The sequence below is a fragment of the Gavia stellata genome, chromosome 25, assembly GCF_030936135.1.
Source record: "Gavia stellata isolate bGavSte3 chromosome 25, bGavSte3.hap2, whole genome shotgun sequence".
NCBI classification, from domain to species: domain Eukaryota; kingdom Metazoa; phylum Chordata; class Aves; order Gaviiformes; family Gaviidae; genus Gavia; species Gavia stellata.
In genome coordinates this window covers 9,052,820-9,069,591 of record NC_082618.1, presented here as the reverse complement: position 1 = coordinate 9,069,591, position 16,772 = coordinate 9,052,820, and the positions used below count along the sequence as shown (strand labels likewise).

Genomic DNA, 16,772 nt, shown 5'->3' with positions numbered 1-16,772 from the left:
GAGCAAAACCAAGCAAATACAACGTTCAATTTTAAGAAAACACCTCATATTTGATAAATGGTGTTCATTACTAAGTGATAATAAACCAACACCTAGGGCATGAAAGCAGGTCTAGCTGTTCAAAGTGTAATATGGAAGTTCATTAATGTATCTAATGATTATTCTTTCACCTGTACAACAGGAGAGGAGAAACCCACAGCCATGTTAAAGGCTACACTGTATATTGGAGAGAACGCATTTCCCTTCACACTCTGCTCCCATTAAGACAGCGAATCAGGAATTTTAAAAGCATTTTCTTACTGCTTTTGTTATTATTTTATTAATAGATGGTTTATTTTGGACAGAAATTCTAAAATCAAAACGATATCAAGAGACTTGGAATTGCTCTTATTCCAGCGTAACTGGTTTACACAGTGAACGACATCCAGTCATCTTGCATCCGTGGCTTGACGCAGGGTTCACCTTGCATTACTAATTTATTGGTTTCCTCGCCAGTGCAACTGGGAAACACGTGAATGTACGCACCTCCAAACGGCATATGAAATTTAATTGATTGTGTTTCCTTTCCTACAAGAGCAGTTCATTTCAGGGGCAGAGGACCACGAATAAATAAAGAGACTGGATACATAATCTGTTGTGGTTATATGAAACAAGGATGTTGAAATTAAGGTTGCGATGTACTGGAAAAACACCATATGACTCTAATCAACAGCTGAGCCTGTAAGCTACAATTAACCCATCAGCATTATTTATTAAACTTTATGCAACCTCTGAAGTCCCTGAACGTCAGGCACCAGCTGAGAAATATGGCACGGACAGGGCTCGACGGCCCGAGAGAGGCAGAGCCATCGGTCAGCAGCGTCTGAACCGCAGCCATGGCTATTTAAGAGGCTTTTTCTGTAATGTTTGTCCCCGGGGTACCCCAGCTGCTCTGACAGCAGTAAATTTAGCAAAGAGGGCAGGACCAGCAACAGAGCGAGAGACTCTACAGACAGAGCGCTCAATACAAGACAGGCTTCGGCTACGTATCACTTTCCTCCTTCTCCGGTGTAGTGTGTCTGATCTCCTGCCCCGGCGTGGGTTCAGGAGCACGTCCCGGCTGCAGGAGGGAAGCAGGCGATGGTAGGGTGCGATGGTAGGGTGCCTCTGCGGGTCACTGCCCAGCTCCACGCGTCGCACCGGAGGAGGTACAGCCCCAGCGCCCACAGAAGCAGGGACCCAAAACACAGTTCTTGGCAGGGAACGCACAGGGGGATCTTCCATGATGTATTTTTAGCCATCCCCGTTTCTCGGCCAACCTGTATTTACGCAGTGGAAGCTCCTCTGCTCTTGTGTTAACAGCAGAGATGAAATGCAGGAGACTGAGTTGGAAATTGGGAGACCCAACTCCGTAGTGCACAGCCAGACCCCAGGTAAGCTGGGCAGACAGGGAGCTACAGGGGTTTTCATCAAATTCTCCAAAGCTGGAGGGAAAAACGTAGCACATGAATCAGCTCTAGCTCTTCAACCCTCTTCACCTTGAGATGCAACAGGAGAAGAGTTCAAACACACCAGTATAAAACAATAGGGAGCAGAGTTAAACCATGAATCACTAAGAAAAAGACTGCCTGAAAAATAGCTTTATTTGGCATTATTCCAAGCAACTTCTAAGGTCAGCCTGCACATCATCACTTGTGTCACCTTTTTACATGAGATCTTGCACGCAGCAAAAGGAGGAAAGAAAATAACCCAAGTGAGAGATGGGACAAGACCACATCTAATTCATTAGATTTTGAAGTGATGCATCCTTTAAAAGGTTATGTTCCAGCAATTTACAGTACCAGATTGACATTAACACACACAAAACCAGCACTAGCAACAATACTGAAGCCAAAAAAAACCATTCAGTGAATTACAGTCAGTCTCTCCGAATCCCCACAGCCACTGCAGACGGACAGAGCCTCCTCCTTCCCTGCCCCAGCCGAGGTACGGAGCTGTCACATCGCTGCCATCAGGCAGCGGTGTCTCATTAGTGGGTGTGTTGATTTCTAAATACCTCTTTATTCATCCTAACAGGAATCCTGTGCAAGTGAATACTGAAGTACTAGGAAATACGCAAACAGGAATTAAGAGAGGCCCGTGTGTTACCACAAAACGTCGCTTAACGGGGGAAAAAGCAAATTTTCAGAGGAAGTTTGCTTGCTTGGGAAACCCTGAGCTTGGGGACTAACTGAATTAACACTGTTCTGTCCCCAGTAATGGTTAAAATACCTCAATAGTTTCCATATGCTCACTGGTGTTGTGCTAGAAACGTGTTAGTTTTATTTGATTCTAGCCAATATATATTTCAATTGGATGCTATTATTCACATCAGAAAGCTGCCCTCTACTAAGTATTTTACAGACACTTGACACATCTGCCAAATTCACAGCATCCAAATGTATTTTTAATGTTACAAATTGGGCTGTGGTCAGGATGCTGAGAATTTAATGCTCCTGGATCGGTCCCCACTCTTGAATACAGAGCGTTAATGCTTCTTTCATTTGCTGCCACACTTACAACACAGATCAATGAAAATCTAGACCATGACTAAAAATAAGTTCCCATCCCCAATTCTCCAAGGAGTCTCAGCTGCAGAGATTTCAAAGAAACACTTGCACGCTGTGACCAGCCTAACAATTTCTGCCGCTAAAACCTCATACAAATGAGTCCCTCCAGATTGAGAAAGGGTGGAAATATACTTTGATTCTCAGTCTGATTTCATTTTAGAGAAAACTCTTAAGTTTTACAGTTAGATATAAACCTCTGCAGCTGAAGCCAAGCGGGTTTGTCCATCAGAGCAGGGCAACTTTGCACTGCAGCTGTGCCAGCTAATTTCCCTGAGCAGACAAACCTGAAGGGCTCATCACACTTGGTTTTGATTTGAGCAGATTTCTACCCTAGGAGTTCATCAAATACTACATAACTACTACAATTGTCACTAAAGACTAGTTTTCTGTCATCAGCTCCAGTCCTAACCACTAAGGCTGCACAGGACACTTTAAATCAGCAAAGCAGATTATGTCCAACACTGCACACCAAGCTTAAAATTGCTACTATTGCCCCTTCATTTAACCCCCCAAATCATGCTTAGAAATCAAACCCCACGTTCTGAATAGCTGCACAATCACCGACAGACAGAGGGGGTGAAGTGAGAGGCTATTTCCAGGTTGTGCTGGTTGAAACCTTGCAGTTTAACTCCTGAGCTGCGATCCTGTGCTAGTCCAACACCCTTCTGAGCTGTCATTTTTATTGCGTTGCCCAGCGCCGCACACCGGTGCCTGCACCACGAAGGAAGGTGGTGATGTGCTTTAAGTGACAGTGGTTTTACTGTTCTTGCTCCGGTGAGTAATTTTACACAAGTTTTACAGTCATGCATCTAATTTGCACCAGAGTGGCGTGGCCATTTAAACGTTAATTGTGCGAGTTGCACAAGCCTCTAGCAAAGCCTTTAGCTTCATCACGCTCAGACCTCAAGGTGGGTTACCACAGCTTCATCACACAGCTCTACATCGGCAGGTGAACGGCCACAGCCTTCCCCCATGCCCAGCCCTGCTCAACACGTTCAACACTACTATCGTGCAGGAAAAACTTGCCCATGCAGACACTTCTTATTTCCCTTATCATTGTTCTTTATTTTGGAATAGCAAAGCTGTGAGTCTCTGCCCTTCACATCATTTCTGTTTACACCCTGATTGCAGCCATTTACTGCACCTCCCTGTACCCGTGACACATCTCGTTTTGCAGGGCCTCTCCTTCAGCGCCGAATAACCGACTGCCCTCGTCTGCTGGAGGCAGTGATGCACACCCGCTCCTTCGCTCACCCTCTGCTCCAGCACCAAGCCGCCTGGTTTGGTTTGACTGGGAGTGCTGCACACTAAATTTGCTTAGGAAGTCTGTAAATGACTGAGGGATTCCAGTCGATTTGTCTGCTGACGAGTTTGCATACTGCAGGCAGCATTTCGGTCATATCTGCAATATCAGAGCCGTGCTTGACTTCCATGGGGGTGAAGTTTAGCAACCACTCGAGTTGAATGCATCTTGCAAAATCTGATGCATGTTCAGGTTGTGACCTTAGAGGTAAAGCACAGGTGGGGGGAAATGGACAATCATACCATGAACCCTACAAGTAGGGATATCTAAGTGGAAATGCTGACAGTTCATCTACCAGTAAGCACAGAGGTAGCACAGCTGGAATAAACATTACCACGCACCGAAAATGTGAGACAACAAAAAAAGAGAAAGAAAAGAAAAAAATTAGTTCCAAAGCAAGAAAAAAATCTCTTGCCTGTTGTTAGGATTTCTATTTTCAGGCTGGGCTTCTCGCTTTGCTGGCATCAAAACCAAACAGCACTGGCTGTGGAACAGCCCGGTCTTACTTTGCGGCTTGCACTGCCTTCAACGCCACCAGCAATAAAACGTGCCTTTTGCCAGCACAAAACACGACCTGGGTTCCAGTCTCAGGCTGCACAACAGCGACAGGGTGCATCCACCGCCTTTCCATACAGAAACACAAGGCAAGGTCAAGCTCGGACTTGCTTCTGCCTTGAACCAAGGTTTGCAGCAGATGGCAAAAGTTATGCCTGACCTCTTCATACAGTTGCAGATGCCAGTTTTCATGCCCAGTAGCCAGAAGGATAATAAACAGCACTATTTCTTCTTGGCATGCCATTCACCTGAAACCCTTTTCAATAAACATGTTCTAGGCTAGAAAAAGCTCACTGTGTCTCTTAGATGGGAAGGACATTGTCCAACTGTCATAATTCACTAGGGAAATGACTCTAAATGAAACTTACTTTTGATTTATTTTGGCATCTCAACTTCTGTTTATTATTCATTGGTTACAAAAGAATATTATGGGACTTCAATCACTCGACTGGAGTCTTACAGAATCTGTGTCATGAGCTTTTTTTTTTAAATATATAAAATTACACAGCTTAAGACACAATATTTAACCCTCATCCATTCAGCACCTTAAAATGTATTGAAATCTAACACTAGTCTGCTCATATTTCAGAATAATGACCCATTCATGAAAAAAACAGGAGATAAAGCTTAGCCATGCAGGAGAGAATGAATATAACTGAAAGATGGTGCCTACAACATCAGGGATTGTGACACAAAAAAGCCCCCAAATATTTTATAGACTTAGGCCTAATTAGTTATTAAGAGCTTACAGTGATCTTCCTCGTCTGCTCTTAAGGCTCAGGCAAAGGCGGTCATTGCTGTCCCAGCAGCAGAGGCACATCAACACCAGCCACGCGAGCCGAACCTGGGCACTGCGGCCAAGGAAGCAGCGCGCAATTTGATGTCTAGAAGTGAGCATATATTTAAATAAATAAAAAAAATGAAATAAAAGTGCCTACGGTAGGAGATCTGAAAGCACTAACTTAGTTTAAGCGTGAAACAAAGCCGGCCGTCAAAAAAGCCACCTCCACACAAACAGGTGGAGGTAAAAAGAGAGGCTGAAGCAACAGTGCTGCTTATTAAGCACGCTTATGCAAACAGTGCACAAAATCACCTCCCTGCCTGCCAGGCTGACACTGCCTGTAACCCAGCACTCGCAGAGCTGAGGAGAGGACAAGCTCCAGTGGCACCATCCGCCAGCTGCCCTGTAGCTCAGGACAGCGTGGGCTAAACGGGCGCTCGGGTAGCGGGGATGACCCCATCAGCCGGGGAGTACCGTACTCCCCACTGCTCTCTGCCACATGCAGCACCTGCATCACTCTTCTGCTCACCGTCCATCTTCACCTCCTTCTTCCTCCCTATATTGATTCTGCAAAGTGTTTCCTGATCTCTATTTAAAGAAAAAAAATATTTCACATACTTCCATCTATGACTTTGTCAAACCCAATAACCTGTGGGCATTTTTCTATGCCAGACATATCCTCCTCCTTCCACAGGCTTAAACACTGCCAGACACTGCAGCGCAGGGCAGGGCAGGCACTCTGAGCCTCCCCACAGCTGCAGCGCTGAGATGTTTATTTTTACACACAACGAGAAAGGACAGCACTGGTTACCAAAGGATGGGATGGCTAATTGAACTGTCTACTGCTGTGCTGGCTTCAGGCTGGGAAGCAAGAATATATTTGTATTCTTTATCCACAGCAGCTGCCATCTCTTTTCTTGCACTGCTGTAGTTATGAAAAAATATATTACTGTTCTCATGGAGCAAAGAAGCAGGAGCCAACCAAAGCAATCAAAGTTATCAAACAGTATCCTCAGCCATGAGAACCATGCAAGGCTTTTCCCAGACAAGAAAACATCCCTTTTCTCTTCTCATTAATACTTAACTTTGTTCTAACACTAATTGAGACAGACCCTAATATAGTAGGAGATAGTAAGCAATAAACCAATCTTTTCTTTAAAACACAGACTTTACTCATTCAATTTCAGTCATTTACTTACTATGCATGTGTGCATGCAGGGCAGGAAGGGAAAGATGGACCAGAGATAACAGAAAGAAACATTTTCTTTAGATTCAGACTATAAAGCCACAAATCTCGGGATTCCTCTTGAATTCTTGATTCCTTCGGAAACAGATTTTGTACGAAGCTGCCTCACCTTTACTGACCCGGGCAGCCACATCCTGGTTGCACAGATACTGTCAAGGGTTAAACCAGACTGCAAATGCAGAGGCTACTTTATTACAAGGACAAAAGCCTGATAGGTGAAGAGGCTTCAGTCAAACAACCAGTAAAGGCATGTCAGCAACTGTCAAAAAAATTACAGCCAGTCCATGCAGAAGGTTTAGCAATAAACACAACTAGAGAGTGACAAATAAAAACGTACGGCATGTGTTAAACGCTCGGTGGAAAAATCTATGGGAACTTTTTATACTACACCCTAGGGCAGAGAGGAAATTATGCTACAACTGGACTGCAGCTCTTAGCAAGGTCAGCCCAGACTCCAGTTCAGCAGCAGCTCTGAGAAAAACCTTACAGAGGAAAAAGCGGATAGCGCTGGCTCCCCAGAAACTGCAGGCGCAGCTTGAACCGCGCATTGTTACAACTGAACCACAGCAGCTCCTGCATTCCCAGCCTCTCCCAAGGCAGCCAAAATAGCCCAAGTCTGGGACTCCCAAGGAAAATTTTGTTACGCCCTGCAGAGGAATGTTCCACCCACAACTGTTGTTTCCTCCCATAAAAGGATCATTAGTGAGATAATTTCTGAAGTTCATGGTATTGTCTACAGATTTTACTGAAATATCGCACCAGGAAGGGGAAGCCAAATGAGCCAGACTATTTTAAGGCTTTTGCATTTGGAGGAAATTCTAGGGCAAAATTTCAAAAAGGCAGATGCTTTGAACTGGGAAACGTTATGCTTTGTGGAGAAGGGAGCATTCCTGTCTTTAGAGCTGCTTAAATAACTCTTTTGGGGCCACATCTATTTGACTGACTTTATTTTTAGATTTAGAACCTGCTTTTTCAGACACCTAAATACTATTTCATATGAACATGTGTATGTGATCAAGACTATTTGCGAAACAGTTTAAAAAGTTAAAGGCTGACTATAAAAAGCTACTCTTACGTCCTTCTCATACCTACAATTCACCTTGAAGACCTGCTCAATCATCTCCGTACCCAGGTGGAGCACAGAAACATTATCCCCATCATGACCACTGCCACATTACCAGCCAGACGGGACAGGAGCCTCGATCACAGGGAGTACAGTGGCTGGATCTGCAATTAGGATTTTGAACTTGCTATCCCTAAGGTCTCCTCTTCCTTAAGGAGCATGGAGAGCACATTCCAATAGCTGCATACTGCATATTCCCCACTGGGTCTGACTGGGATTTAGATTGCTCTAACTGGGAGAATAACATGCAGCACTATTCAGACATGTCTCCGCTGGCAGCACTCCCTCAGCATCAATGATCAGTAAAACATCACCCTGGTCTCAAAAACAAGGCTGGGCTCCCCTCTCCTGGACGGCTGCAAAGGTGCAGCTCTCAACAAGGCTCAGTAAAAGCTCCACTCCTCCACATGAGAGGGAAAGCTGCTTTGCTGCTGGGCTCAGTTGGTAAATGACCCCTTCCCCAAAGAGAAAGCAAGCTGTTAAAGGCTAAATACCCTTAGTTTGTTTTCTAGGAACCTGTCTGGTATTACTGGTCTCCAAAAACGCTACCAAAAAAAGAGATTAGATAGGCTGATGGCAGGTCCCAGCATGAAAGGTTTGGGCAGCACTTGAACCAACAGCCTACAAGAAATTCCCAACCCCGTGTTTGGCTGTTAAGGCTGATGGGAGATGGAAAAGCCAAAGGTGAGCTTCCTGAATCAGCTTCTGCACCCACGGCGCACAGTGCTCCCTCACCTGCAAGGACAGCAGGGATGGCAACCGCTCCTGTGCACAGCTCTGCCTCCCCACGCAAACCCGAGGCAGGCAGGGGCTCAGCAGGAAACCCCCTCCTGGCTTGCTTTGACTTAAACAAGAACTTTTTTGTCTTCTACCACTGCATCTGAGGTTTATGTTTCCTTTGGAAGGAAGTCAGAGATTGAAAGGATGTTTATGAAAACTATTATTTACTCTCCAGACAAGAACGGCTCCTCTAGCTCCAATACCACGCAGTCAGGCAATTCTGGCAAACGCTGATTACACTTTGTATCATGAGTTGTTAGGAGAGAACGTGACTGAAGGAAAGAGGCTTTTGCAAAACACCTTCCAGGTCCAATCTTGCGATAAATACACAGGATCCTGACCTCCCACTGAAATTCAAGCAGCTACAACATCAGAGTTCATATGCATTTTTATTTACAGCACACGCTTTCAAGGGCATGATAGATTGCATCGCTCCTCTCGGGCCTCAGCATGTCAAGGGATGGAAGTAAGTCAAAAGACAGGAATGGCTTTTTCAAAAGCTAGTCTGCTGCAAGTACTGTGTACTACAGGCTACAGACATCTTGTACAGTAACAAAGCGTTATAACTGGGAAAAGGTATCTGAAGATTAAACCTTTTGCTGTGGCTGTTTTTAAGCTTTGTTTCAAACCTATTGCAAAAGCTGGTTGCCAACTGTTTCTTTATTAAATCGAGGGTGGTTTGCAGCTGTGGTTACTATGATAAAATGCAATAACGACCTTCATCCTGGGCTTCCTAAGGGAGAGGCTCACAGGATGACACTATCTATCTGTGTGTATGCTTCAATCAAATTTTGCAAGGAAATACTGGTCCTGAGGATACAAATTTCCTACAAATTTAGTAAGAATAGAAGATCAGTAGAAGAACCTAATTTTATTGTGGGAGCAAACTACTACCAGAAAAGGTAAATAAGGAGAAAAGCCCCTTTCAGTAGCATGACTCCCTCCTAGCAGAGCACTGACTTGTCTGAAAGACACCTTGCTTCTTACCATACATTGGAAAACGAAACCCTCCCTCTCCAAGTGGGAGAAGCCAGGCCTCTTGCTCTGTAAAAAACATAACATTTCTAAGTGTCCTTGATTCCACTGAGAATATGCTGGTAAAACAAAGGCAGTCTTCAGCACAGGAACAGGCAGCTGAAGCTGAAAAGCAAGGTTTTCGACCCCACAATCGGGTTGTGTGAAAAAGGCTGCCTCTGTTTGGTTCTGGGAAGACAAATATAAAATTTCATCGCAAACTGAAATGCAATTCAAGCATTCCCCAGCACTATAAGACGACCTCCTCCGCTGCGGGTCCCTCCAACCAGCTAACATGCAAGGCCTGTGCTTGCTGACACTCCTTTACTGCTTTAAACTTCAAGACCCAGCCAAGTCCCGCCACTCTAACAGTCTGGTTCCAGCAATTCACATACGAAATGCACGTACAAGTGCGAAATGGTGGACTTGGATTAGAAACACACAAAGAAAAAGCTCACAGCATTTCAGATTCAAACAATTTTTCTTACCAGAGAACTAACACTTTCAATAACTGAATGGTTTCAGTGCTTGTCAGGATCTCTTAAAGAAACAACTGTTACGCTTCTGGGAGACTGCCCGGCCTTAGCCCATGCAGTCCGTGCAGCTGCAAGCTCTGGCATCTGTCTTAAAGTCTGTTTCTACCTTGCAAAGCAGCAAAGTGATGAAAAATGGGAAAATTCACAGCTAAATACAGGAATATTTGTGATTAACTGCAGCTTCAGGCCACTTTAAAGATGCCCTGCACAGACATGCCACATAAACACGCATGTTTGAAGGTTTTTACTTGGACAGGAGTTTAATTGGTTCCTCTGCAACCAAACTAAATGAAGGGCTGCACCGACAGATCTACCGCCCCAGCACTTCAGAGCAAGATACTGTCCAAGTCCATCTGTACATGCTTTGGAGAACTTCAAAGGGATTAAAGAGTGAGAAAGCACAGACGTAAGGCAAAGCTCTAAACAAAACTTGCCGAATCTCCATAGCACAGAGACTCTTTTGTTATCCTGCAAGCACAGCTGACTGCGGCACTGCTTTTGTTCATCTCTCACCACGTTCATCCTTTGGACCTGCAAGTCCTGAGGCACTCCAGGCAATTCTCACCCACAGCTCTTTTCGATCCCACTTCTTTGTGGTCTCCTCTGAATTTGTCACCTTGAATGGGCCCAAAAGGCTACAACAGCACCAGCTTTCCAATCATACCCAAACTCTCCAAGTACTGCCCTAGTTTCCACTCCCTCTTCAATTTCTGTAATTGCCTCCCCACCTGATTTCTTGTCCCATCCCTGCACAGTGATTACAAGCAGCACCACTCCCAGGCATGCCACATCCCAAGCACATCCCCAGTTTAACAGCAGTACTCAGGCAACCAGGCAAATGTTAAACTAGTTCTGCTAGGAGAGGTAAGCACCTCACATTTTTTTGAAAGCAATACAAAGGCACAGATAAGTTAAATAATTGACAAGGACATGGACACTGTGGCAGAGGTAAGATTAAAAATATGCGCCAATGGCTACTGCAGCAAGAAGTGGAAAATACCTCCAGCCGTGCTGGTGAGGGAATGACTATCCCACCCCAGCAAACAAGTCTTAAATCTGGTATTAAAAAGATGAGTCAGTGTTGACACTGAGGAAAGCAGCACGAGTGACGATTCAAGGCATTAATGTTCCTGGTCTAAACCAGAACAGACACAGGAAATACAGCAGCACTGGGTGATACTTCAAAATCAGGTAACACGTGGACCAAGCTCAGTGCTCGCAAACACCGCAGCCATGGCCGTGCTGTTCAATACTGTACTCTGAGCAAACACATCTGTCAAGCAAAAGACAAGTAAAAACCTGATAGCTGAATAAGACATGCAAGATGAACTGGCAGTCAGTCATCAGGCTTAGTCACCACCAACTCAGGATACTTCAGCAAACAACCTAGTTAAAAGGTTAAATAGCTTTTTATTGATTCTTACTCAGTAGCAAATGTGCTTGTACCTATTTAACCCTGTTCATTTTATCATTAGCTTCAGAGTGGCACAACCGCAAGCCTCCTGGTTTTGCTTTTGATTTTTAAATCAATTTCTCATTCACTTTACTTTGGAGGGTGATCAGAAAGCAGGTTAGAACAGCTGTTCAGTGAGCAGCTCGCAAAGTCATTAGCGTAAGAGACAGCCGAAACACCTCCCTAACAACGAGAGCGGGTTTCTGCCTGCCAGAGCCATTCCTCAATTTAGCACTGGAAGATGAGAACCCTTGGCATTACCGGAGATGAGATGCACGTACCTGCCTGCCATCCTGTCCCACGTTGGTCTGTCCTCTCACTACAGTTCGAATGTTGTCATCCAATCTCCTGGAGAAAAGAATCTATGATGTCAAACTCATTCTCTGTGTGCCTGACCCAAACAATTGTGGGCACCTTGAAAGCTACAGAACAGATTTAAAATAAAAAAGCTGGTGCTACCAATGCTAAACTTACTTTTTTTTCCCCTTCTCTCTGCACGACATCACTATCTTAAATTATTTAAAATTCCTGTTGCAAAAATAGAAATCCATTTCCTAATTTAATCAGGACTTCTTGCATCTCTATTCCCTTAAGCAATACTGTCAGTTTTCCCTTGTCTGTTTTCATTTCCGCTTTCCACATATTAAAGTGCTGTCTCAGTCATTTCAGATTGGTAATGCCAGACTGCACAGAAAATTTAAATATTTCCTGCACACTTATATTTATTTTGTACTTTTAGTACCAATAATGACAATAAAAAATACAAAATGAGAGGTTTTACAATTGCTATTTTGATCTCACAAACAGAATAAGTTTTCAGCAACCAAATCTGGGTAGTTTGTTCTCTCAGCCTTCAGACTGTACTAAAATTTGGTACTTGTTGATTCTTAGCTCATTGTTTTCTCAAAGCTCTACTTTGCAACCCATGAGCTAAAATAATCTGAAAGGCATGTATTATACAATAGGGGCAAAGTATAAAAGAGAATTATAATTACAGGGAGTCATTTTTGTCTCTGTCCCACTATTGGACTTGAGATCAACCCTAGTCATGCCTTTGAAGCAAATTAATTCCTATCAGCTATAGTGCAAAGGCTGTACTTATGAAGCCCCAGTGACAACCAGAGTACTCGCCACCTGAGATGCAATGAAATGGAGAAACATTTACCTTATTTTCAATCTGATTTTGTTCACAACTTCATCGATGTTTGCCAAAGACTACAACATGAAAAAAAAACAAAGGGAAGTGAAATGGGGAACCTTTTACTGCAGTACATATCAGCTGTGATACCTGACACTTTCTTATGCGTGGCACTTTACAAAGAGAAGAGCAATTACTTTGTTTTACAGGTGGAGGAACCGAGACACATGGCAACTTAGCTGCTCCTCAGGTCACATAATGAAGAGCAGCAAACGACGGGGCAGGCCAGGGTGCAGCCCTGCAGATCCCAGAGGCTCCCCGCTTCCCACCCAGCCCTGGGCAAGCAGGGTGCCCCGAGCCCTGCCTTGTCAGCAGAACCGCTCCCGAAATGCTGTGGTGACAGTGACCTCCAGTGGGCAATGGGGACAGAGCCTTCGCCCTCCCTGGGCAGAGACCCTCCTGCAGAGCCGGGACACCCAACACACGGGGAGGAGGAGGCCTGACTGCTGCTGGAGCTGCGGCAGGGGAAACAGCTCTCCACTACTAGCAAAGGGAAAAAAAACAAGCCCACCACCAGCAAATTGACTAGAAACAGCTGAAAGCCAAAAAAGCCAGTGCTGCAGAGGCTCTTAAAGAGAGTAAATGTTGGAGCTGCCTCACAACCCAATCTTCAGCTGCAGAAACACTTCCTTTTTGCAATAGCTTAGTCCAAAACTGCCCCTGGGGTCGATTTGGGGAAGACAAAGTATGGATATGAGCCCACGGCAACCTCATTCTTTAAATCTCAAAAGAAACAATAGGTTTCAAACACGGATGACTCTCTAGTGACATTTCAAAGGCAACACCTGCCTTATTTGGATGAAACCCCTGAGGATTCACCAATGATTAATAAACGGCAAGTTATGAAATTTACTGCAAGAGAAACCTCTATAGAGAAAACGAATTTATTTCTACAGATCAAAGCAGGACTTTTACTGCAGCAAGCGCTTTTACTGCAGCAAGCACTTTGAGTGGAAAGAAACTACATAATGACAGTGAACCTCATGAGATGCGAATTTAAGAAGCGATTATTGTTACAGCCTTACTACCTGCGCTACTGTTTAAAAGAAAAGGCTTGAGTACAGGTTTAAACATGCCTTCAGTCACTTGCTATCAGGTTAACCCTTGCACTGAGAGGGCCGTGCTGCGAGCACTACTTACTTGCTCAGTGGGAAAGAGAGTATTAATATACTCCACAGCATTGAAATCTGCTCTGTCCAGTGGATCTTGGCTGGGAAATACCTGAAGAGAGGGAGGAAAACAAATACAATCAACAATATATCACCATTAATTTCTGTACCTTTACACAGTATCTACTACTTTTAATTACTTCAGCACCCACTCCCGACTGTGTTTCACAGCATTGTTCTAACAAGCGTGCACAGAGAGCGGTCAGGCCTCTGAACAGGAGTAATGCAGCTACGTGCTCTGGAGGTCTCTGACCTATTAAAATTCCTGTGGATATCAGCCTGGGTAAACACAGATAATATACATGCATGCTTCCACATACAGCCCCAGCACAATCGATCATGTGTAAGGAATTCCCGAGACAGACGAGCCATTAATTATGCATCCCAAACCATGCTGATGCTTTTGCATTATCTGGAAATAAACCCCCCTGCTGAGGCATTGCCCTTATCTTTGCCTGGGCTTTGCAAGGCCCTGTGGTGAGAGACGGAGGATTTGCTTTTCACAGCCGTGTAATAAGAAACGTGATGAATTAAGAAATGGTTGTACAAGTTCTCTGGAGACTTGGGTTTGCCACTTTCACATGAAAAAGAGGGAGAGAAACAGAATCTGCTGAATGATTCTTCCTACCCACGGGAAAGGGAAAAGAGCAGCTGTGGTGCAAACAGATCTCATCTCTCCTCAGAAGTAGCTCAAACGATGCAAACACAGCTGCCAGGCTTTGCTTTTTGTCCCCACAGACTAAAATATGCTGCGTTCGCTTCTCTGCTACCATATTCGTTCCATATTTATACAGCCATCAGCTCTGCACTCCATGATCAAATCCCCACCTAGCTCACACCGCAGCACCACCTCTGCGCATCGCCCTGGTCACATGCAGCATTTACATTGTTCTACACATGTCGCAGCATAAAAACAGTGGTTTTGTGAGACCATTTAAATGAGAGCAACTTCCCCCTGAAATAGGCCTCTTCAGCAGCTTTCCCAAAGCTACTCCTGTGGCCAAGGAGAAGCAGGCAGCAGTTAAATATGCATGAGGTCATGCCTGAGCGAGGAAGATGCTCTGACATTAGCCCATCCTAAAAGCAGTTGCAGCATCACAACCAGCCTGTCCTGCTCTGGGCTCACAACTCCTGCAGGTTCCATTAATCCCAAATCTCCGCAAGCATTAAGAGCAGCTGAAGCAAGGGGTGGGATGGAAGATAAAGGCTAGTCAGGAACTCCACTCTCAAACTGCAGATAGAGATCAATGCTGCAGGCAGCTGTACCAGCTAAAGTCTCTACTCCTAGGTCTTTGTCACAACCCATTAACCAGAAATGACTACCCCACGTTTGCTGGAGCACCAGTCTGCGTGTGCTCCCTACCCGGCTTCAGGCAGAAGTCAGGTGAGCCAGTTCTGCTCATTTAACCAGAACCTGGCAGGTTTTGCCCAAAGCTGATGAAGGAACAGTCACGGGAACAACAGGGTTATTGGGTTGGGAAGCACCAGTGAGGAAGGGCCGGAAGGCAGGAGACAGTGCCATCCTCAACATCTCCCCTTCCTCAGGATGTGAATATCTGCCTACAGCCCTATTACCTGTTAAAATAACTAATTCAGGGATATGGTGGATTCTCCATTGCTTGAAACCTCAAGTCAAGACTGCCTCTAAAAGCCATGTTTTACCTGGAAGAGACATTTTGTGCTTGATGAAAATGTCATTAGGTAACTTTCTTTGGTTGTACAGTGTTAGAAATCACACCAGGCTTCTCTGGCTTTCAAACATACAGGCTCTATAAGGGGCAGAGGATTCTTCTTCTGGACAAGTTCCAGCTTTCCTTTAGAAGCTGGTATTTAGTCTAGCAATTCTCAAGGTTTCAACAAAAATTACTCAACGGTTTACTGCCAGGTGTGCCAACCCCATGCAAAGATAGAGTAGGTGGGGTTTCTCTTTCTTTGGAGCAATAACATTCCAGAGTCGGCACAGCACCCACAGAGAAACTGTGCTGCCTTCCTCACCTTCTGGCGCTGGGCTCACTTGAGATGCTGTGCCAGCCGCCACAGGTCTGCCCAACTTCTTTGAGGAGAGCCACCAAAAGTGATGCACAAGCCTCAACACTCAAGAAAGTGAGAAAACTTTTTTGAGTGATACTTTGAGAGACAGCTGCTGTTGCTGTCCATAGACTTCTACTACAAGAAGGAGCTCTTCAGACAGAAGGGTTGGCTGAAGTCGGCACAAGCTCAGTCACGGACTCCAGCAGATATGTGATTTTACCCTGGCTTCTCATGGCCTTTTGCTGGGCTCCAAGTGCCACAGTGGGTTTCAGGGAACATTGAAGGACTGGGGCTGGAACATAATATTGATCACAAAAGTCAAGCCAAGACATTTGGCTTGTCCTGACTTCAAGGGAGCCGCAGGCCATTTGGCTCCATTAAGATGCTTTAGACAGCAGATAACAAGTATTCACTCAGCAGGCGGAGAACAGGCGTGCCCCGCCGCAGAACAGTCAATGCCCCGCGTTCATCGGTGATGGGGAAGCGATTAGATGAGATACGCTCAGCTGCGGCCAACCGCAGGACCAGCCCTCGCACTGCGGAGGAAGGAGACACCCCCCCCGCACTAACGCGACCCGGGGAACCCGAGCCGGCGGCCGGCGCAGCCCCGGGACACCGGCAGAGCCCGCCCCGGGGGCCAAGGGCCTCTCCCCCCACGCCAGGCACCCGGCCGCATCCTCCTCCAACCACGGCCAGCCTGGGGCTTTCCGGGGCCCAGCAGCGGAAGGCCCGGAGCTCGCTGGGGGACAGCACCGGCCCCGCGCCCGGCAGAGCCCCCCGGGGCCCTCAGAGAGCGGGCACCGGGCCGCGCCCACACCCGCTCCCTCACCGGAGGGGCCTTGCCCCGCCCCGGGGCCCAGCCGGCCCCCGCCCGGCCCCGCGGCAGGCCACCCCGGCGCACCTGCTCGATGGCGGCCTGCACGGCGGGCGCCAGCTCCAACGCCGCCTCCAGCCCGGCCGCCAGCTCCGGCTCGTCCTCCTCCATGGCGGCCCGC

The 16,772-nt window shown here is 46.0% G+C and overlaps 1 protein-coding gene across 1 annotated transcript in view; it reads right to left on the bottom strand.

The window, feature by feature from the left end:
• VPS53 (VPS53 subunit of GARP complex) overlaps positions 1–16,762 on the bottom strand; it is a 67,543-nt gene extending 50,781 nt beyond the window's left edge. Inside the window, exons 1-4 of the mRNA XM_059829130.1 lie at positions 16,679–16,762; positions 13,718–13,798; positions 12,545–12,594; positions 11,661–11,727 (exon numbers count right to left, since the gene is read on the bottom strand). Coding sequence (XP_059685113.1) covers positions 11,661–11,727; positions 12,545–12,594; positions 13,718–13,798; positions 16,679–16,762 — 282 coding nt within the window. The remainder of the gene's footprint in view (positions 1–11,660; positions 11,728–12,544; positions 12,595–13,717; positions 13,799–16,678) is intronic.
• Positions 16,763–16,772: the final 10 nt, after the last annotated feature.